Raw genomic sequence first — 23,509 nt, 5'->3', positions numbered from 1 at the left:
GAGTTTGGGAAAGTTATGAAATGTCCTGTAAATGGCTGTTATATTCCTGATCTAAGGCTACATTCACACACAGCGTTTTTCCTGTGTTTTTTGAGGATACGTTTTTCAGCTGCAAAAGCTGATCATCTTTTTAAAAAAACTGCATCACCTGAAAGGTTTTTGAGCTCATAGATAATGTTTTCAATAGCAAAAGCAGATTAGAAATCTGCTCTATCTATCCATTTATCCATATCTGTCTATCCATATCGTATCTGTACCAAAAAGAATGAAAACCGGGTAGTACACCAATATATATTCTGTTCTATCTAAATATCTTGATTATTGGATCATAAAAATGATTAAATGTCTGAGGTTCACATTGTACTACAATAAATTTTTCACTTAAATATAAGCAATATGTGTGGGAGTCGGAGTCGGAGTTGGAGTCGGAGTCGGTGTAAGGGAAATTGAGGAGTCGGAGTCGCAGGTTTGGCTTACCGACTCCACAGCCCTGATGACAGGAATGAAAAAGTTTATTTTTACCACCTAAATTTTGATAGCTTCTTAACAAGCCGCTATAGCTGGAAGAACCCCTTAATGACAGCCGATACGCCTTTTAACAGTGGCAATTAAGAGTACTTATGCCTCAATGTCGCTTTTGAACAGCGCTGAGAAATAAGTGTATAGCGCCCCCCAGCGTCGGAATTTCTCCAGGGTCTCAACTACCAGGGGTGGCGGATACCCCAGAGAAAACGATTCGGGTCAGTTTTTACCAACTCCAGTGTTGCAATCTCCGTTATTAATGGTATAAACAGCAACCGCAAAAGAAAAAACAAAAAAAGTCAGAGGAGACAGAAATTGGGTCCCCGATAATCCACTGGTACCTATCGGTGTCCCTGCAACGCCACGTGAAGTCCTCCGGGCCACCGACGTCTTCTTCTGGGAGAAAATTGTGTGCGTATGCACATTGCGCACACCGAGATCTGCTGTCCGGCACCCATTTCCAACATCGGGCGTAAACGCACGCCAAGGTACTCTCTTCCTTTGATGCGGGCTCCAGCGCTAGCCCACATTTTTCCCGGCACATGTCAGCTGTTTTGTACAGCTGACGTGCCCAAAACAGCCGCGGGTGGAATAGTGATCCACCCGTGAATATTAACCTGTTACATGCAGTTTGACAGTGGCATTTAACATGCGCTTCCAGCAAACGCGCTGGAAATCTGCTCATCAGTGACCAGTCACGTGATTGCAGCTCACCAATGGGTTGGCATGACAACCAGAGGTCTCCTGCAGACCTCTATGGTTGTCACTGCCAGACTGCTATGAGCGCCGTCCAGTGGTTGGCGATCATAGAAGTCAGCAATTCTGCTACATACAGGCGATCTGATTATCACCTGTATCTAGCAGAGCCGATCAGACAAGTGTTGCTTCTAGTCTCCATGGAGACTATTGAAGCATGCAAAAAGTAAAAAAAAAAAAAAAAAAAAAAAAAGTCAAACAACCCTCTCTTGCTCCATTAAAACACAAAAAAATTTGTTAGCGCCGCATTCATTGCCAGATCAATATAAAGAAACTAACCCAATCGCTAAACGACATAACGAGAAAAATTTCCAAACGCCAGAATTACGTTTTTTTTTTTGCGCTGTCACAACATTGCATTAAAATCTAATAACGGGTGATCAAAAGAATGCATCTCCACCAAAATGGTAATAAAAACGTAAGCTCAGCACGCAAAAAATAAGCCCTCACGCAGCTACAGATCATGAAAAATGATTTTTAAAAACAAACTTTGGTACTTTTTTCACCACTTAAAGGGAATCTGTCACCTATTTTTTGGCATATAAAATGCGGCCACCGCCATCAGAGGCTTATCTACAGCATTCTGTAATGCTGTAGACAAGCCCCAGATGTAACCTGAAAGATAAAAAAAAGGAGTTAAGATTATACTCACCCAGGGGCCGTCTGGGTCCGATGGGTGTCGCGGTCCGGCGCCTCCCATTTTCTAGCTATGACGTCCTCTTTGCTTCCCGTCGCACTGCTCTGCCCTGTTGAGGGCAGAGTACTGCAGTGTGCAGGTGCTGGGCCTCTGACCTGGTCCGGCGCCACTATTGTTTGGTGTATACACATGTTTCTGGATAACTCTAACCAGGCCTTGAGAAAGTATTGGGAGTCTTTTTGCAATATTTTTTGGCGTCATTGTCTCCCTGCACAGCTTTTTCGAATGGGAAAGGTATTCCTTACCCTGCCTCCCTTTGGGTAGATCTCTATCCAAATGTCTTCCCTTTACTACAACGTGTTCCAAATTATTATGCAAAAAATATTCCCTCATATTTTCTCTAAATTACCTATATGAATTGCAGTCATTGTTAGTTTCCAGTCATCTACTATTCTAGTATAATTGCAATGTTTTTGAACAAACTGCCTATGAAAACAGTATATTTTTAAAAATAAGAAACACTCAAAATGCATGTTCCAAATTATTATGCACAGCAGAGTTTTCAACCTTTTTATTTTGAACAAAAAAATGGTCAATTGCGAAATTATAAGCATTATCAGCTTATTACAAAATGAAATCAAACAGTTTTCAAGTCAAAACTTTATTCTAGGTGATGTTACATTTGCACATAGGACCCCTTGTTCAAAAGAAGCTTCTGAACTCTCTCATCCATTGAATTTGTCAGTTTTTGGATGGTTTGTGCTTCAATTGTTTTGCATGTGGACAGAATACCCTCCCAGAGCTGTTGCTTAGATGTGAACTGCCTCCCACCATCAGAGACACTCCTTTTGATGATGCGCCAGAGGTTCTCAATGGGGTTGAGGTCAGGGGAAGATGGTGGCCACACCATAAGTTTGTCCTCCCATAGCAGCCAGAGATGCAGATGTGTTATTTGCAGCATGAGACGGTGCATTATCATGCATGAAAATGATCTTGCTGCGGAAAGCACGGTTCTTCCTCTTGAACCATGGCAGGAAGTGCTGTTTTAGAAGCTCCACATAGATTATGGAGTTTATCTTTACCCCTTCAGGGATCCTAAAGGGGCCGACAATCTCTCTCCCCATGATTCCAGCCCAAAATATTACTCCACCTCCTCCTTGTTGGCACCTTAGCCGTGTTTTCATGGGGTGTCCATCAACCAGCCATCCTCCACTCCATCCATCTGGACCATCGAGCGTTGCACGGCACTCATCGGTGAATAAAACAGTTTGGAAGTCAGTCTTCATGTCTCGTTTGGCCCACTGGAGCCGTTTCTGCTTGTGTGCAGTGGATAGAGGTGGTCGACAGGATGGCTTATGCACAGCTGCAAACCTCTGAAGGACCCTGCATCTTGTTGTTCGGGGGACGTTGGAGACACCAGCAGCTTCAAAATCTTGTTTGCTGCTATGACAAGGCATTTTTGCAGCTGCTCTTTTAACCTGACGCAATTGCCTGTTGGAAAGAGTCCTCAATTTTTCCTTATCAGCACGCACACGTGTGTGCTGGGAATCAGCTACATACTTCTTGATTGTGCGATGATCACGATGAAGTGTCTTGGCAATGTTGATTGTAGTCATGCCTTGACCTAAATACTCCACAATTTGCTGCTTCTCAGCAGCCGACACATCCTTTTTCTTTCCCATTTTGGCAAAAAAATGTAGGCTGCTTAATAATGTGGAACAGCCTTCTTAAGTAGTCTTGCCTTCATTTGGACACACCTGCCAAACTAATTTGCACGGGTATCTGCAATTGCTTTCAGTGATATAAAGAGCCCTGACACCTCACCATCAATGAGTTTAAATGACAAACAAAAAAATTCTAACCTTATCACTCCTAAACTCTTTTTGCATAATAATTTGGAACACAGTGTAGTGTACTCTGGTCTCTGATGGGAAAGATCTACGAGAGGATGATACTCTTTTAGGCTATGTGCACATGTTGCAGATTTTTTTGCGGATCCGCAGCATTTTTCCACGCGGAATTGCACCAAATCCGCAAAGTATAGCTCAAACAATGTTAATAGGAATCCAGAATCGGTGTGCACATGCTGCAGAAAAATCCGCACCGATTCGCAGCTTTTCTGCACCCATTGACTTCCGTTAAGTCAGTCAAAACCGCAGGTGTAAAAATGTTTGCGGATTTGCTGCAGATGTGCTGGCAAAAACACTACAGAAAAGGAAATGATGCCAGGAGGAAAAGCGTGTGGGCGGAGAATATGTGCATATCTGTCTGCGGGTGTCTGTGGGCGTGTGCTGTAACGCTACCGCCGGTATGGTCGGTCACAGCGCTGCGCGATCATGCTGTCAAATGTCAGCGTGATTCCGCAGCTGACTGTGACTTGCAGCGGTGAAGCAGGCTTGGGCCTATGAAACTTCTACTCCCATCCGGCTATGTCTGGTGTCACTGATAACAGTGACAGCAGGTGCCGCTGATGGGAGAGTAGTATCATCTGCCGGCGCCTGTGCCACAGTTAAAAAAAAAAAAAAAGATAGTAAAGTTACATACATATTCACTTGAAAATAAAAACCCATTACACTCACCTCACAACAAATCCCCGACACCCTCGTCTCCTAGAAATAATATAAAATAAACCAACATATACTCCATTGTCCGCCGTAGTCCAGGTAATCTGAGTGTCCCACGGCAATTTCACGTGTAGAGAGAGATGTGACCGCTCTACCTGGCTGCCGGCGATACCCTGCAGGAGCAATTATCTCCTGTCAGTGTATCAGCTCCGTGCTGTCACTTACGGCACTGCTGTGTGGGAAAGTTCTCACACAGCAGTAGTGCCATAAAGTGAGAACACCGGAGCTGTGAACTCCGGTGAACTCTCACGGCAGTGCATTGATAGACTTTGTGAGATATTACCTCCTGTCAGTGTCACCGAAGGCTGGGTAGAGCAGTCACATCTCCCATGTCATGGGACACTCGGTAAATGGACTACAACGGACAGGGAGTATTATTTTTTGGTATATTTTATTTTTGTTGCAGGAGACGAGGAAGTCGGGGATTAGGCGTTCGTAAGTATGGTTAATAAAGATTAATAAAGGACTTTATTCTGGCTGTGCCTTTACCATATAACTATTGGATTAGTAATGGTGTCTTATAGACGCTTCTCCATTAGCCGTGGGCTTGATGTCACCGGACAATACAAAGGTGACATCAACCCCACTTGCCACCACTACAGGGCAAGTGGAAAGAGCGAGGCTAAGGCTACGTGCACACGTACCGGAACTCTCGTGGAAATTACCGCGAGAATTCCGGAATTCCAGTCTGCGGGAAAATCGCATTTTAAATTCCCGCGATTTTCCCGCGGAAAAACTAGCATTTTGCAAGCATAATTAGCTTGCAGAATGCTAGCGTTTTCCAAGCGATCTGTAGCATCGCTTGGAGAACTGATTGACAGGTTGGTCACACTCGTCAAACAGTGTTTGACGAGTGTGACCAACTTTTTACTACTGAGGCCGCCTATGCGGCATCAGTAGTAAAAGATAGGATGTAAAAAAAATAAAAAATGGTGTTATTCTTACCTTCCGACGTCCCGCGCATCCGTTCCCAGCAATCCTTTGCGAAAATGCCCGCGATGACGTCCGTTCTCGCGGGATCGCGACGTCGCGCGAATGACCGCGAGACTTCGCGATCTCGCGAGAACGGACGCCATCTCGGGCATTTTCGCAAAGGACTACTGGGAACGAGAGCGTGAAGAGAAGCGGGAAGACTGCGCGGGACGTCGGAGGGTGAGAATAACAATATTTATTTTTAAATTCTATTTTTTTACAGGGATATGGTACCCAAAGCCCGGAGGACAGTCTCCTCTCCTCCGGACAGTGGGTACCATCCGCAATTGTTCTGCTTACTTTCCGCATGTTGTGCACAGCCACATGCGGGAAGTAAGCGGAACAATGCATTCCTATGGGTGCGGGATCGCCGCGATTCCGCAAATTAATGAGCATGCTGCGGTTTTTACCGCGAAGCGATTCTGCCGCGGTAACAACCGCAGCATTAGCACAGCATTGCGGAATCCCATAGGAATGCATGGGATGCTTATTTTTCGCGGCAAAATCGCGGAAACGCGAAAAAACCGCCACATGTGAACTCAGCGGAAACGCGAAAAAAACGCCACATGTGAACTCAGCCTAAGTGCTAGAATCAGCACATCTATAAGATGCGCTATTTCTGGGGTGGCTGAGAGCTGATGTTTTTAGCCTGGGGGGATGCCAATATCCATGGCCCCTTCAGCCCACAGCTGTCTGCCTAGCCTTTACTGGTTCGATTTTATAGGGGAACCCCATGTCAAATTTTTCTGGGGTTCCCCTGTAAATAACTAGTAAAAGCTAAGCAAACATCTGTGCGCTGATATTAATAGTCTGGGAACCTTTATGGCTATTGGCTCATTGTCAGAATACTAACATTAGCTTTCCCTCTGGTGGTTCTGAAAATTACGTGGAGCCGGCACTTTTTTTTTTTTTTTTATAAATAAACAGATATTGCGTTTCACGCAGAGTGTGTGCGTCTTTAACTCTTTTAGTGTACTGTTTTATTAATTAGGGTATCTGGTTGACACCTGTTCATTAATAAACCTCAGGCTCGGTATTACATACACACATCAAATCTCACTATATTCACTTACATTTGTTTTGTGTGCAAACATTTAATTATATTTGAACGTGGTATGTAATGATATTATGGTCTTCAATGAGAAGAAAAAAAGAAAAAAGAAAGTAAAAGGTTGAACAAGGAATTTTATAATATATATATATATATATATATATATATATATATATATATATATATATATATATATATATATATATATATACACACACATACACATACACACAGTACAGACCAAAAGTTTGGACACACCTTCTCATTCAAAGAGTTTTCATTATTTTCATGCTTATGAAAATTGTAGATTCACTCTGAAGGCATCAAAACTATGAATTAACACATGTGGAATTATATAATTAACAAAAAAGTGTGAAACAACTTAAAATATGTCTTATATTCTAGGTTCTTCAAAGTAGCCACCTTTTGCTTTGATTTCTGCTTTGCACACTCTTGGCATTCTCTTGATGAGCTTCAAGAGGTAGTCACCGGAAATGGTGTTCACTTCACAGGTGTGCCCTGTCAGGTTTAATAAGTGGGATCTCTTGCCTTACAATTAAGATAGATAGATAAATTAAAAAAAAAAAAAAAAATGATGTAGCTTACAAATACGCATGAAAATCTGCACGCAATTTCAACTGTGTTTTCTGCCAAGAGAGGCAGAATATCCACGCAAAAAAATTTCTGCAGGCAAATCCACATGGACACACAGCCTTAGATTTCTAGAAATACTTTCTTGTCATCTGAGTATTCTTCTATAATCTCGTCCAGCACAGAACCAAATAGACTGGAAAGGAACACAGCTTGTTCTTAGGGTGAGTGCACACGCTGCGGATTCTGCTGCGGGTTTTTTCCCGCGGAAACGCAGGTAAAACCGCAGGTAAAGTGACCTGCGGTTTGGCCTACGGTTTTGCCCTGCGGTTTCACACCTCTACTATGTTAAAGGTGTGAAACCGCAGCAGAATCCGCAGAAACAATTGACATGCTGCGGAAAAAAAACCGCAGCTTTTCCGCAGGTAAAAAACCGCAGCGTGAGCACTGCGGTTTTGAAAAACCATAGGCTAACATGGTGAAGTACTATGTCTGCGGAACTGCTGCAGTTCTGCAGGGCCAAAACCGCAGCGTGTGCACATACCCTTAGAGTGGATATCTCCTGACCATGTCTTAAGGCCCTTTTACATTTAGCGATGCACCAGCGATCCGACCAGCGATCCCACCCGGTCAGGATCGCTGGTGCATCGCTAAATGATCGCTAGTGAGCTTTCATACAGAAAGACCTCACAGCGATTCAGCAGCGACGCAGCGCACGATACTTACCATTCACACACAGCGATCCTGCGTCCTCCCGCCCGCCTCCAGCGTCGCTCGTCGTCACAGCAGGAAGTCTCAGCAGGAAGCGCCCGACGAGAAATGGAGCCGGACATTCTCGCGCGATCAGCGATGGACAGCGGGGGAGCCGGTCGCTGGTAAGTATCACACATAGCGATATCGCTAGCAATATCGCTATAACGTCACAAAACCAGTGACGTTTTAGCGATATTGCTAGCGATATCGCTTAGTGTAAAACCCCCTTTAAGCCATATACTAGCCTTACAGTGTTGGAGAGTGCCCCATTTCATGTGGCAAATCTGATATCATCTGCACAGCCGTCAGCCATAAATCCTGTTACCATTTTGAGTAATGGAATGGATTACAGGATTTCATCTCTGGATGTCTTCTTTCTAAGATGACCTTCCATCTCCTCTATCCATAGATTCATGTATCTTGCCACTTAAGCAGCCATTACATTAGCCCTAATTATTACCACAGAGGCATCCCAAGTTCTCTTAAGAACACCACCTGAATTTCTGTCCATAGAATCCTTCCAGCATAATGAATCCTTAAATGGGAGAGACTTCTTTTTGGCTATTCTAGCCATACGGATATCTATCTTTGGAATTTCTTCCCATAATTTTATCTCCGATTTGACGCTTCTTGGAATGACCAACTTCTTTTCCACATCTTCCCAATCCTTTAGAATTACACGTGGTCAAAATTTTTGGTACCCCTCATTTAATGACAGAAAAACCCACAATGGTCACAGAAATAACTTGGATCAGACAAAAGTAAATAAAAAATCTATGAAAATGAACACATGAGAGTCAGACATTGATTTTCAACCATGCTTCCACAGAATTAAAAAAATAAAACTCATTAAATAGGCCTGGACAGAAATGATGGTACCCCTAAAAATAATGTGACAAAAGGGACATGTTAAATCGCAGTGTGCCCACTAATTAGCATCACAGGTGTCTGCAGTCCTGGAATCAGTGAGTGGGCCTGTATAGAGGGCTACAGATACTCACTGTGCTGTTTGAGGACATGGTGTGTATCACACTCAACATGGACCAGAGGAAGCGAAGGAAAGTTGTCTCAGGGGATTAGAAAAAATTATAGACAAACATGTTAAAGGTAAAAGTTATAAGACCATCTCCAAGCAGATTGATGTTCCTGTGACTACAATTGCACATATTATTCAGAAATTTAAGCTCCTGGGACTGGTATCCATCCTTCCTGGACATGGCCGCAGGAGGAAAATTGATGACAAATCAAAGAGACGGATAATACGAATGGTAACAAAAGAGCCCAGAAAAACTTCTAAACAGATTAAAGGTGAACTTCAAGCTCAAGGATCAGTGTCAGATCGCATCATCCGTAATTGTATGAGCCAAAGTGGACTTCATGGGAGACGACCAAGGAAGACACTATTGTTGAAGAAAAAGAAAAAAAAAAAAAAAAAAGGCAGACTGGTATTTGCCAAACTACATGTTGGAACGCCACAAAGCTTCTGGGAGAATGTCCTATGGACAGATGACAAAAATGGAAATTTTGGCAAGGCACATCAGCTCAATGATCACAGGCGGAAGAATGAAGCATATCAAGAAAAGAACACTCTCCCTACTGTGAAATATGGAGGAGGCTCTGTTATGTTATGGGGCTAGCTTTGCTGCATCTGGAATCTGTGCAGGGTACAAGGAAATCTCAAGACTATCAAGGGATTCTAGAGCGAAATATGCTGCCCAGTGTCAGAAAGCTTGGTCTCAGTAGCAGGTCAAGGGTCTTGCAACAGGATAATGACCCAAAACACACAGCTCAAAACACCCAAGAATGGCTAAGAGGAACACATTGGACTATTCTGAAGAGGCCTATCTATTCTCATTTGCACAAGGAAAGACTAGAAGCAATGGGATGAAACTGAATGGGAAGAGACACAGATTAGATATTAGAAAAAACTTTTTGACAGTTAGAGTGATCAATGAGTGGAACAGGCTGCCACGAGAAGTGGTGAGTTCTCCTTCAATGGAAGTCCTCAAACAGAGGCTGGACAGACATCTGACTGGGATGATTTAGCGAATCCTGCTTTGAGCAGGGGGTTGGACCAGATGGCCCAGGAGGTCCCTTCCAACTCTACGATTCTATGATTCTATGATTCTATATTGAGCATCTTTGGAAACAGCTGAAACATGCCGTCTGGAAAAGGCAGCCTTCAAACACAAGATAACTGGAGCAGTTTGCTATTGAGGAGTGGGCCAGAATACCTGTCGAGAGGTGCAGAAGTCTTATTGACAGTTACAGGAATCGTTTGAATGCAGTGATTGCCTCAAAAGGCTGTGCAACAAAATATTAAGTTAAGGGTATCATCATTTCTGTCCAGGCCTATTTCATGAGTTATTTAAATATTCTGTGGAAACATGGTTGAAAAGCAATGTTTGACTTTCATTTGTTCATTTTCATAGATTTTTGATTTATTAGTACTTTTGTCAGAATCAAGTTAATTCTGTGACCATTGTGGGTTTTGCTCTCATTAAATGAGGGGTATCAACAATTTTGACCACGTGTGTATATCTCTCATGTGTTTACCAGGGAATACAAACATCTCATCCTGAATTGAGGGGGGTTGGTTAGCATCCTCAACTTTTTATTTTTTTCCTCACAGCCGATAACCGCATATCCATGTCCTATCACAAGAAAATATATTTCTTTTTATCTTCTGGAAGAGAAGGGATAACTACTTTCCCCTCCTCCTGTTCAGGGTCAGAATAATATGACAATTCCTCCTCCTCTGACCTTGGTTCCCTATCTCACCGTGGCCTTTTTTTTTTTTTTTTATCTAGGAGCTATCTGGGAGGAATGCAGGCAAACTAGCCTTGTGACAATTGTGGACCTCTTCTATTATTATGACCCTCAAGTCAGTCATAAAGGAGTAATGTTCCCTCCTTCACTACCTTGGCCATACATTCTGGGCATAGTCGTTTCCCCATATGTCTCAGGTAGTTTCATATTGCACGTGGAACATCTCTTACTCTTTCTTAGGTGCAGATGGTGCAATAGATTTTTAATATTCTTATCCTATAAGAGGGCACAAAGACATGTATAATATATTGTACAACTTATGGCATATGCAATTTAGGCTGCTTTTACACTTACCATATTGTTGCGGGACGATTTTACGGCCCCAATAGATATTTCTATGGGGCCGCAAAATCGGCCCGCAAAAATTTCATGGTGCACAGTGTGCCGTACGGCCATTTTTGTGGCTGTGATAAAATCAATGCGGCAGCAAAAACAAACAGAAGTTTGTCTTGGCGGCCTGCCATCACTTAGTTTTGGGGAACGCCTTTTTTTCCAATACTATTTCCATAGTATTGGAAAAAAAAAAAGGCGATCCGCAAACTTTTTTGCAGCCCGTTATAGCAGTACACCACAAAAAATGCGGCGATAAGGCCCGCAAAAACATGCTGCAAAAAAATGTGGTAAGTGTAAAACCAGCCTAAGTGCAAGAAAAACACCATCCAGAAAACTCACTTGTACCAAAGGTTCAGCAGGGGTATCAGAAAGGTCAGTGGTTTGTCCCTCCATGGGTGACTGTCTAAATGCACTGGTAACCTCACCTGCCCTCTGAAAATCCATTAAATAGCATTTTCTCAGATGTCTTCCATCTGCTTCGTCAAAAGGCAATTCCCCTTTAATTAGGGTTTGGCACCTTCTTTTTCAAATCCCAGAAGTGCGGTCATCGCTTGCACGCAGGATACTATAGGTCTGGGCGTCATCCACTCTGTAACCGGAAATGCCGTGCACGCCGTTATCTTCAGCGCGCATGAGCAGCACGCAGGGATGGACAGTGTGAACCGAGAGTCCCCTGAGGGGGAAGTGGCTCATCCTAGGAGCCTCTTCTCTACTGGACAAGCTGAGAGACCCCTTGATCAGTGGGGTGTCGGTCTCTGGACTCTAAGCAGGAAGGAGAGAGATGCAAGGACCCCTCTCGATCCTCGTGCCCGACATCAGGAGCTCCTACTCAACAGGAAGGTATCCGATCCTTAAAGGGAACCTGTCAGCAGGATTGTGTACAGTAACATACAGACAGCGTAGGGATCAGTGACCTGTCAGAAGCCATACCGATGAATACCTAAGCAGAGCACCACCTGAAGACCCCCTCTCATAGGCCCACCTCTGAGCACAATCATTAACTCAAAACTGAAAGGAATAAACAACAACCACAAGACGGATTTCAGCCCCAGGTATCCCTTTAATCCATATAATGGCGCCGACCGGACACTGAATGTTACTGTGCACAATTCTGCCAACAGGTTCCCTTTAAGCTCCCTAAGGCCTCTTTCACACATCAGTTTTTCGCCGTCAGGCGCAATCCGGCTTTTTTTTTTTTTAAAAACCGGATCCGGCAAAATGCAATGCCGGATCCAGTTTTTCCCCATTGACTTGCATTAGCGCCGGATGACATTGCGTTTCATCCGTTTTTTGCCGGATCCGGCTACTTGTCTCATTCCGGCGTCTGGGAAAAACGGCTACTGTAACGTTTTTTGTCTCCGGCGAAAAAGCTGGAAGCGCCGGATCCGACGCATCCGGCTTTTTGCCACAATGAAAGTCTATGGGCGCCGGAATGCGCCGGATCCAGAAAAAGACGGATCCAGCCACCGGATCCGTTTTTTTTAAGTCTGCGCATGCTCAGATCCAACTGGCCAGCCCCCAGGAAACAGATATAACCTGCTAGATGGATCCGGCAGAAAAACGGATCTGTTTCTACAGTTCTCCAAAATTTATGCCGGATCCGTTTTTTCTAAAAATACCCGGATCCTGCCTGAGGGCAAAAAACTGATGTGTGAAAGTAGCGTAAGCTTCCTCACATGAGTTTGTCCCGACAGGGACAGGAAAAACACTGGTGGCTGGTGAAGGGAAGGGGCCTTTAAACCTTTTATGTGTTTCTGTCACTATTAAGGATATACAGCATATATACAATTGCATAGAATGAAAAGGATAGAAGAAAATCACTAAACCTGACGTCACAGAAATTACTCAGGTTAGAGGAGGGAGATACTCCTTAGGAAAATTGACAGAACCCACAGCAAGCTGGAGCTTCCAGGACTGACAAAAAAAAAAAAAAAAATCTCTGCTTTTTGTTAGATCAAGGTTACGCCCACATACCTCCCCATGGTGAGCTCATACGGGGGCTGGTCGTAGGATCTGCTAGGCCATTCAGAATTTTATGAGATCCCTAACTTTAAGGATAGGAGAATAGAGAGAATATCCGGTCATAACATTGTCAGGATGCAGGCAGGGAGTCTCGCACGGAAAGGCCAGAGGAGGCAGAGCTTCAAAAGGAGGAGTGGTTTTCCAGCGAGACAAACATAGTAGAATCCAAGAAAAACTTTTATTTAAAAATTAAAAATGCAATGATGATTGAACCACCAGCGGGCACACTAACCAACATGCTGCAACTTAAGAAGCCTTAATCATGGTTATAAAGGTACACACAGTGGTACATATAGAGAAACATATCACATGGTATGTCAGCAACCAATCAGTACAAATCTGGTAAAGAGACACACCTGAAAGGAGTAAACAGCATTCAATGGTTACACATAAAGCACCTCATGCATTTTTATGATAATGACATGGTGTCAAATCCTGGATAGAAACAAAGGTGTGTCTCTTAACCAGATTTGTACTGATTGATGGCTGACATACCATGTGATATATGTTGGAATACGACTCCTCCTTTTGTAACTAAGGATATCTTCGCCCCTAGCGGTCCCAGGTTGTAGATATTAACGTCATGTTCCTTATCACAATTATACCTATCTAAACAGATGAAACTGGGCATGGATAGCTCCAGTCAGTTATTAAGTTGGAGGGGTTAAAATGGTCTTACAGTAATGCGAGGGAAAGTTGTTTGTCCCTTCACTATGACGCCAAAAATATATCTCCCATAAATATCAGAAAGATGGAAACCCCAATATTCATCACTGAGTGACCACCAACTCCGAAACGTTTGAGGATCTGTACTTTGATCAGAAGAAGCTTATGACTGGGAAGTGTATTTCCCCATCTTTGTGAAAATTAATCTGAGGCTTGTGGTCCTTTTAACAGAGCAAAGCTCATGTGGTAATTACTTGATCACTGCAGGAAACCCCCTACTTCAATAGGGGGTGATGTGTCAGCTCTCACTTCCCCAGTTATAGTTCGTTTCGCTCTCCCTTAGCCCCAATTAATCCCATATATTCAATGTGAGGGTGATACGTGCCCTGTCTGGAAAGGTCTTATGTATTTTAAACTTTTCTGACAGAAAATATTAAACCTTCTTATTTTTCAGATTTTTACAATTTAAAAAAAAGGTAATGTTTAAAAAAAATATTAACATTAATACTTCCATGTGCAGGGATGGGAAGCGCAGAGTGCCTTCCACGTGCCGACACTCTGTGCTGTATCAAACAAGATGGACAAAAATAAAAATAACATTCCCTTTGATTTCCCTAGTGAATCAGGAGCAACTGACTCCAGCATGCCACGTCATCAAGGACTGGTGTGAACTAATGGGTTTGATGAATATACAGTAAATAAGCAAAGAATTCAGCTCACCCTTGTAAAGAACTTCATAGGTTCCATATGTGGAGCACAGGATTTTGTCTCTGCCCGACATGGAGCCAATGTGTATGAAGTGAAGATCTAGCTCCAGCGAAGTCAAAAATATTTACGACATTATAAAATCATTTAAATTTTTGTGATGAGCCAGTAAAATAAGTAGAAATGTGCAAAAGACAGTCTCTTGACCAGACGTGTTTGGAACACGGTATTTGCTCTTAAACTCGGTCTGACAAAGTGAAGAGTTACCTTTTTGTTTGACTTTGCAGGAGCTGGGCTCTACAATTCAATTTATACATACTGATGAACATACACCTGCACATATAAATGTAAGGCTCTGTCTTCTAGTGCATTGATATGAGCAGATGGCAGTGCTGCTTGCTACCAGTCTATGCTATCTAGAAGCAAAGTCTGCTATGTAATGTAATGAGGATTACAAAACTTGCACACACGCCTGCATTGTACAAGTTGTCCAATATAGCTAGAGGAACACTTCTATTCCACTTTTTAGAACACACTTATTTGGACTGGCAAAAATGCATAAACTACTCTAAAGCTGGAGTCACACATAGCGACTCACCAGCGATCCTGACAACAATATCAACGTGTCAGGATCGCTGGTGAGTCGCTATGTGATCGCTGGTGAGCTGTTACACAGACAACTTCACCAGCGATCAGCACAGCGATGCCGAGCGCGCGGTGTCACTGTGTTCGTTAGTTACCAGCGCGCTGATGCAGGGAGCTGGTAGCTAACGTGCACATCGGGTATCCAAGGAACGTGCGTCCCTTAGATACCCGATTTGTACGTTAGTTTCCAGCTCCCTGCATCAGCGCGCTGGTAACTAACGTACACATCGGGTATCTAAGGGACGCATGTCCCTTGGATACCCGATGTGTACGTTAGTTACCAGCAAATCACTGGTCTCCCGCCTGTCACACGCAGCTATGCGCGCTGGCCAGCGGGAGACCAGCGACAAAAGAAATGTCCAGTGGTTTCCTACAGCCATCAGCGATACCGGCAGGGGGGGCGGTCGCTGATCGCTGTCACACACAGCGATCTCTCTGGTGAGATCGCTGTTGTGTCACAAAACTTGTGACTCAGCAGCGATCTCGCTAATGAGATCACTACGTGTGACAGGGCCCTTAGGGTATTTTTCCACAGGGCATAATCCTTCAGTATTTGCTGCAGATTGGAAGCTGCGTTCAGCCGCAGCGTCCAACCTGCAGCTTCCAGATGTTACAGCACAATGGAGGGGGATTTTATGCAGCCCTGCATAACTGGACATGCGGCGCGTCTTTCAAGACCGCAGCATGTCTATCTTGCGGAGACGCTCAGTCTACGCAACAAGTATCCCAGCACTTTCACTTCTCCCGCTTACAACAAAAGCTATTACCAACTGAAAAAAATCGTCCAGTTAAAGTTATTTATCCCCTAGTGTAATGAAAACAGACCGCCCTGTACAGACCTTCCCCAGATCCACCAATCTTCACCACTGTTCCTTGTGTCTGGCGCTGGCTGCAGCACTGACGTCAACCGTGTGGGGCGCCAGGGAGCTCAGCAGCTTTGCATTGGTAGATAGTGCCCCACCAAGAGCCATAGATTAGTTGCTGTCACAACATGAGTGTGGAAGCTGATGCCAGACACCAGGAGAGGTGGCAGAAGAACACAGGCTTTTTTGGCTTTGATTAACCCCTTCATGACCGCCCATCTCCACTACGCGTGCACAGAGTAGGACGCCTCCGGCTTCCCTGCGTATACGCACATACGGTGCGTCTTTGCAGACCGCAGCATGTCTATGTATCATGTGGAGCAGCAGCATGTCTATGTATCATGTGGAGAGCAGCATGTCTATGTATCATGTGGAGAGCAGCATGTCTATGTATCATGTGGAGAGCAGCATGTCTATGTATCATGTGGAGACGCTTAGTCTCCGCAAGATAAAGTCACCCGTACAATGTAACGGGACGTGTTGATTCCACACGGTTCAATGAACACATGCGGAATCACCGGCATACAAAAGCCAGCAGCGCTTTGGTTGGAGCGGACATGTGCTGCATCCAAAGCGCTGCCAGTTTCTGCCTGTGGGAACATATCCTCACTAAGGTGGTTAAAGGGAATCTGTCACATTTTTTCGACTATGAGCTGCAGCCACCGCCATCAGGGGCTTATCTACACTATTCTGTAATACTATAGACAATCCCCCCCCCCCAAATGTAACCTGAAAGACAAGAAAAACCATTTAGATTATACTCACCCCGGGGTACAGTCCGATGGGTGTCGCGGTCCGGCGCCTCCCAGTTTCTAGCGATGGATGTTCTCTTTGCTTCCCATCGCGGCTCCGGCGCAGGCGTACTTTATCTGCCCTGTTGAGGGCAGAGCACTGCAGTGCGCAGGACCTTTCTGACCTTTCCTGGCGCCTGTGCACTGCAGTACTCTGCTCTGCCCTCAACAGGGCAGATAAAGTACGCCTGCGCCGGAGCCGCGATGGGAATCAAAGAAGAGAACATTATCGCTAGAAGCTGGGATGCGCCGGACACCCATCGGACCGGACCCCGGGGTGAGTATAATCTAAATCGTTTTTCTTATCTTTCAGGTTACATCGGGGGCTTATCTACAGCATTACAGAATGCTGTATATAAGCCCCTGATGGCGGTGGCTGCAGCTGATATGCAAAAAAAAGGGGTGACAGATTCCCTTTAAACCAAATTGCAACTAGAAACAAACATCTAAAAGAGGGCAATTGTTCTAATGAAACTAATTCATGCTATAGCATATTGACACATCTTGGTCTAGTGCCTTTGATCATCTAACCATCCCCTAGTGTGCTGGCCCCAGCTGCCAAATTATACCCAACCAGCTCCCACAATCCCTCTCTCCTGACCCTGTAGTGTGGCCTATATATGTAGTAGTTGCTAAGGGGAAGCACACAGTGTGGGGTACAGCAAGCACGCAAGCAAAGCATCACAGAAGCTAAGCATCCAGCAAAACGGCAGTTATACATGGCAGTTAGTCAGGGCAGGAGTCAGGTAACGTGTTCCCTTGCCATCCACATTCACCACCCCATCCCCCCTCCATCACGACTCATTCACATCAGCCCCTCTATACTTCCCTTTCCCATGTACAGCTCCCACGGAGTGCTCACCTTCCTGAGAAACCTCAGCCCATCTTGCCCAAACACATCACAGAAAAAACCCCACTTACAATTCCAACAACTATCTGCTCTTTATCTTCCTACTCCTACTGATTTCAGGGGACATCTCCCCCAACCTCAACCCCTACCCTACCTCATATCGAAACCATAATAATCTTATTAACATTACTTGCTCTCCCTCATCTACATCTTTTAATTGTTCCCTCTGGAATCCACGGTCTGCTTGTAACAAGCTTCCTTTCCTACACAACTACTTTCTGAACAACTCTCTTAATCTGTTGGCCCTCACTGAAACCTGGATTCAGGATTCTGACACTGTCTCTCCTGCTGCCATTTCCTACGGTGGCTTACAATTCTCTCACTCCCCGAGACCCACAAACAGTCATGGTGGTGGAGTCGGCATACTCCTGTCCCCACAATGCACTTTCCAGGTCATCCCCCCAGTTCCATCACTCTTATTCCCTTCTTTTGAGGTCCATACCATCAGGCTCTTCCGTCCCCTCTCCCTCAGGATAGCGGTCATATACCGGCCCCCAGGCTCACCCACCCACTTCCTTGACCACTTTTCAGCCTGGCTGCCGCACTTCATGTCCTCAGAACTACCAACCCTCATCCTGGGAGACTACAACATCCCCATTAACAGCCCTACTTCCACATCTGCTTCCCAGCTTCTATCACTAACCACCTCTCTAGGCCTCTCGCAGCATTCAATCTCTGAGACACATAAGGACGGTAACACCCTTGATCTGGTCTTCTGCCGGCTCTGTGCAATCTCCCACCTAAATAACTCACCGCTTCCACTTTCTGACCACAACATTCTCTCCTTCACGCTCACAAATCCTCATCCACCCCAGCACACTCCTACCTATCACACATTCAGAAATCTACAAGCCGTTAACCCTCAGACACTTTCAGATTCCCTACACTCATCACTGTCCCCAATCTCCTCTCTTTCCTGTCCTAATCTGGCTGTTCATCACTACAATGACACTCTTAGAAGCACCCTTGACCAAGTAGCTCCCCTCACCCTCAGAACCTCCAAACACAGAGTAAAACAGCCCTGGCTCACATCGCAAACTCAACTTCTCCAGCGATGCTCCAGGAGTGCTGAACACCTATGGAGAAAAACCCGCACACCAGAAGACTTCATCCACTTCAAATTTATGTTAACCTATAACGCTGCCCTTCACCTCACCAAACAGACCTACTTCACCACCCTGATCTCCTCACTAGCCAGCAACCCCAAGAAACTTTTTGACACTTTTCACTCCCTCCTCAGGCCAAAAGCACAAGCCCCTATCACAGACATTTGTGATGATGACCTGGCCTCCCACTTTACAGAAAAAATAGATAATATCCGTCAAGAAATCTGCTCCCAACCACCAAGTGCTGTGACTCCCATCCCTTCCTGCATCTCCCCTGGCTCACTTTCCACATTTGATCCCATCACAGAAGAAGTCTCCAGACTCCTCTCTTCTTCTCGTCCGACCACATGCACTACCGACCCCATGCCCTCACATCTTCTCCAGTCTCTCTCTCCAGTCGTCACAGCCCACCTAACTACAATCTTTAATCTCTCCCTCCCCTCGGGCATTTTCCCATCCTCCTTCAAACACGCCATTGTTACTCCATTACTAAAGAAACCTGCTCTCGACCCATCCTGCACAAACAACTACAGACCAGTCTCCAATCTCCCCTTCATCTCTAAACTTTTGGAACGCCTAGTTTACTCCCGCCTTACCCGTTACCTCTCCACTCACTCCCTTCTAGACCCTTCACAGTCTGGCTTCCGCCCCTTACATTCGACTGAAACTGCACTCATCAAAGTGACCAATGACCTTCTGACAGCAAAACGTAACGGTGACCACTCTCTGCTCATTCTTCTTGACCTATCTGCAGCTTTCGATACTGTTGACCACCATCTCCTACTCTCTAGGCTCCAATCACTAGGCATTAAGGACACTGCTCTCTCCTGGTTCTCTTCCTATCTCTCTGACCGCTCCTTCAGTGTTTTGTTCTCTGGCTCCACGTCATCTCCTCTTCCTCTTGCTGTTGGGGTACCTCAGGGCTCAGTCCTTGGTCCCCTTCTTTTCTCTCTCTACACAGCCCCAATTGGACAGACCATCAGCAGATTTGGCTTTCAGTACCATCTTTATGCTGATGACACACAACTATACACATCTTCCCCCGACCTCACCCCCGCTGTACTACAGAACGCCAGTGACTGTCTGTCCGCAGTCTCCAATATCATGTCCACTCTCTATCTGAAACTCAACCTCTCTAAAACTGAACGTCTACTAACCTCCCTAAATCTGACATTTCCCTCTCCGTGGATGGTACCACAATAACACCCCGGCAGCAGGCACGCTGTCTGGGTGTCTTGTTTGACACCAATCTCTCCTTCACATCCCATATACAATCTCTTGCCCGCTCTTGCCGCTTACACCTAAAGAACATCTCTAGAATCCGCCCTTTTCTCACTATGGAAACAACAAAAACCCTCACTGTTGCATTGATCCACTCCCGCCTGGATTACTGCAATGCTCTATTAATTGGCCTCCCCGTCACTCGACTATCCCCCCTCCAGTCCATACTTAATGCAGCGGCCAGGATCGTCCATCTGGCTAATCGGTACTCGGACGCATCCGCTCTTCGCCAGTCCTTACATTGGCTGCCCATTCATTATAGGATACAATTCAAAGTACTTGTTCTCACCCACAAAGCTCTCCACAGTGCAGCATCCCCTTACATTTCTTCTCTCATTTCTGTCTATCGGCCTAGCCGATCGCTGCGCTCTGCAAACTACTTTCGACTAACCTCTACACTAATCCGTACCTCCCACTCCCGACTCCAAGACTTCTCCCGTGCTGCTCCTATCCTCTGGAATGCTCTACTCCAAGAAATCAGGACTATCCACAATTTGCATAGTTTTAGGCGCTCCCTCAAAACACACTTGTTCAGAGCGGCCTATCACGTTCACTGATCAAAGTAATTCTCTGTGTAAGTGTGCTTGTGTAGCCCATTCACTATCTACATCCATTGTTCTCTCCCTCAAGATGGCTGGACCTTCATTGTAAATACACACCTGTACTTTGTATCTCCCTCACCTCATTGTAGATTGTAAGCTCTCATGAGCAGGGTCGTCTTATTTCGTCTTATTTTGCTTCAATTATTGTATTGTTAGCGTTGTTACTTATGACTTGTGTTTTGAAACTGTTGTAAAGTGCTGCGGAATATGTTGGCGCTATATAAAGATTATTATTATTAATTCAGGATGCAGTTATAAGATGTTTTTTGCTGCAATCACAGCAAAAACTGTTTTACTGTGCTGTTCCAAAATTGCAGCAAGAAAAAAAAAGAAAAAAAAAGAGGAAAGTAACAAAATCATGTAAATGCAGTCCAATGTGTGGCTGGGATGAGCACGTGTGATCAGTGGCCTTACCCAGGATGTGGTCCAGTGGCCATATAGATCCCCAGCACCCACCACAATTAGCAGAGCAAGCATTGCTCCCTAGGCAGCCTGCTGATGGAGCCTGGGACACCCCACCAGTTTATTCATTCTCTCTGGAGGCTGGAAAAAGCGGAGAGTAACAGGGACTGAATGGCGCACAGGCCACACTGGGCAGGAGGGCTGCCCCCCTACAAGTAATCAGCTAAGGGGCGAAAACAGGCAGCTCACGTGAGGAGGCCACCGAGCCGCCACTGGTACACCAACCCCGGCAATACACGAGTCTCAGGTGCACAGAGGGGCAATGGCCGCCACCCACTAATGAGCAGAGATCTGGGGTAGGCCCTCAGCCCCGGCGGGAAATCCGCTGCAGCGTGGCCCTCAGACCGCCCATCTCCGGCGCCTCCATCTGTCGCGGCCTACATTGCCGCGCACACCTCGTGCCGTGCAGGCCGCACTCGCTCCTCAGCGCTCACCTTGCTTGTTCTCGTTCAGCTGACGCTCAAACTCGTCGAAGTCGGACATGATGACGCCCTCCGCACAGCTCCGGCCTGTGAGCTGAGCTCGCCTGCCCACACTCGCAGTCTCCGCGCCTCACGGTCTCCGGCAGGAAAATGAGGCTCCAGCGCCACACTTACCTAACTGCTTCGACTGTTTCCGGAATAAAGGGCGGAGCGTAGGCAGCTATTCCGGGAGAGGAAAACAAAGCGAAGCTTCAGCGCTCGGGAATTTCCGGAGAACGGGGAGGAGCTCGACAGATAACAAGGGAACAAAAGGCGAGAAACCGGCGAGAGCGTGGAACAGGAAGGGGCGGATTCATGGCGGGACACGGGCATCCGTCTGCTGTTAGCGCTTCTATACAGGGCTGGCTGCTGCAGGACACGGTCCTCTGTCTGCTGTTAGTGCTCATACAGGGCTGGCTGCTGCAGGACACGGTCCTCTGCTGTTAGTGCTCATACAGGGCTGGCTGCTGCAGGACACGGTCCTCTGTCTGCTGTTAGTGCTCATACAGGGCTGGCTGCTGCAGGACACGGTCCTCTGCTGTTAGTGCTCATACAGGGCTGGCTGCTGCAGGACACGGTCCTCTGTCTGCTGTTAGTGCTCATACAGGGCTGGCTGCTGCAGGACACGGTCCTCTGTCTGCTGTTAGTGCTCATACAGGGCTGGCTGCTGCAGGACACGGTCCTCTGTCTGCTGTTAGTGCTCATACAGGGCTGGCTGCTGCAGGACACGGTCCTCTGTCTGCTGTTAGTGCTCATACAGGGCTGGCTGCTGCAGGACACGGTCCTCTGCTGTTAGTGCTCATACAGGGCTGGCTGCTGCAGGACACGGTCCTCTGTCTGCTGTTAGTGCTCTCATACAGGGCTGGCTGCTGCAGGACACGGTCCTCTGTCTGCTGTTAGTGCTCTCATACAGGGCTGGCTGCTGCAGGACACGGTCCTCTGTCTGCTGTTAGTGCTCTCATACAGGGCTGGCTGCTGCAGGACACGGTCCTCTGTCTGCTGTTAGTGCTCTCATACAGGGCAGCTGCTGCAGGACACGGTCCTCTGTCTGCTGTTAGTGCTCTCATACAGGGCTGGCTGCTGCAGGACACGGTCCTCTGTCTGCTGTTAGTGCTCTCATACAGGGCTGGCTGCTGCAGGACACGGTCCTCTGTCTGCTGTTAGTGCTCTCATACAGGGCAGCTGCTGCAGGACACGGTCCTCTGTCTGCTGTTAGTGCTCTCATACAGGGCTGGCTGCTGCAGGACACGGTCCTCTGTCTGCTGTTAGTGCTCATACAGGGCTGGCTGCTGCAGGACACGGTCCTCTGTCTGCTGTTAGTGCTCATACAGGGCTGGCTGCTGCAGGACACGGTCCTCTGCTGTTAGTGCTCATACAGGGCTGGCTGCTGCAGGACACGGTCCTCTGTCTGCTGTTAGTGCTCATACAGAGCTGGCTGCTGCAGGACACGGTCCTCTGTCTGCTGTTAGTGCTCATACAGGGCTGGCTGCTGCAGGACACGGTCCTCTGCTGTTAGTGCTCATACAGGGCTGGCTGCTGCAGGACACGGTCCTCTGTCTGCTGTTAGTGCTCATACAGGGCTGGCTGCTGCAGGACACGGTCCTCTGTCTGCTGTTAGTGCTCATACAGGGCTGGCTGCTGCAGGACACGGTCCTCTGTCTGCTGTTAGTGCTCATACAGGGCTGGCTGCTGCAGGACACGGTCCTCTGTCTGCTGTTAGTGCTCATACAGGGCTGGCTGCTGCAGGACACGGTCCTCTGCTGTTAGTGCTCATACAGGGCTGGCTGCTGCAGGACACGGTCCTCTGTCTGCTGTTAGTGCTCTCATACAGGGCTGGCTGCTGCAGGACACGGTCCTCTGTCTGCTGTTAGTGCTCTCATACAGGGCTGGCTGCTGCAGGACACGGTCCTCTGTCTGCTGTTAGTGC

The 23,509-nt window shown here is 46.4% G+C and overlaps 1 protein-coding gene across 1 annotated transcript in view; it reads right to left on the bottom strand.

Annotated features, from left to right (window-relative positions):
* U2AF2 (U2 small nuclear RNA auxiliary factor 2) overlaps positions 1–21,778 on the bottom strand; it is a 129,060-nt gene extending 107,282 nt beyond the window's left edge. The window contains exon 1 of the mRNA XM_073552114.1: positions 21,556–21,778. Within this exon, the coding sequence (XP_073408215.1) occupies positions 21,556–21,604 (49 nt within the window). The 5' untranslated portion in view covers positions 21,605–21,778. The remainder of the gene's footprint in view (positions 1–21,555) is intronic.
* Between the last annotated feature and the right edge of the window lie 1,731 nt (positions 21,779–23,509).

Source organism: Dendrobates tinctorius, unplaced genomic scaffold (assembly GCF_039654945.1).
Source record: "Dendrobates tinctorius isolate UK_male_01 unplaced genomic scaffold, ASM3965494v1 ptg000184l, whole genome shotgun sequence".
NCBI classification, from domain to species: Eukaryota; Metazoa; Chordata; class Amphibia; order Anura; family Dendrobatidae; genus Dendrobates; species Dendrobates tinctorius.
This window is presented reverse-complemented; position numbering and strand designations above follow the sequence as displayed.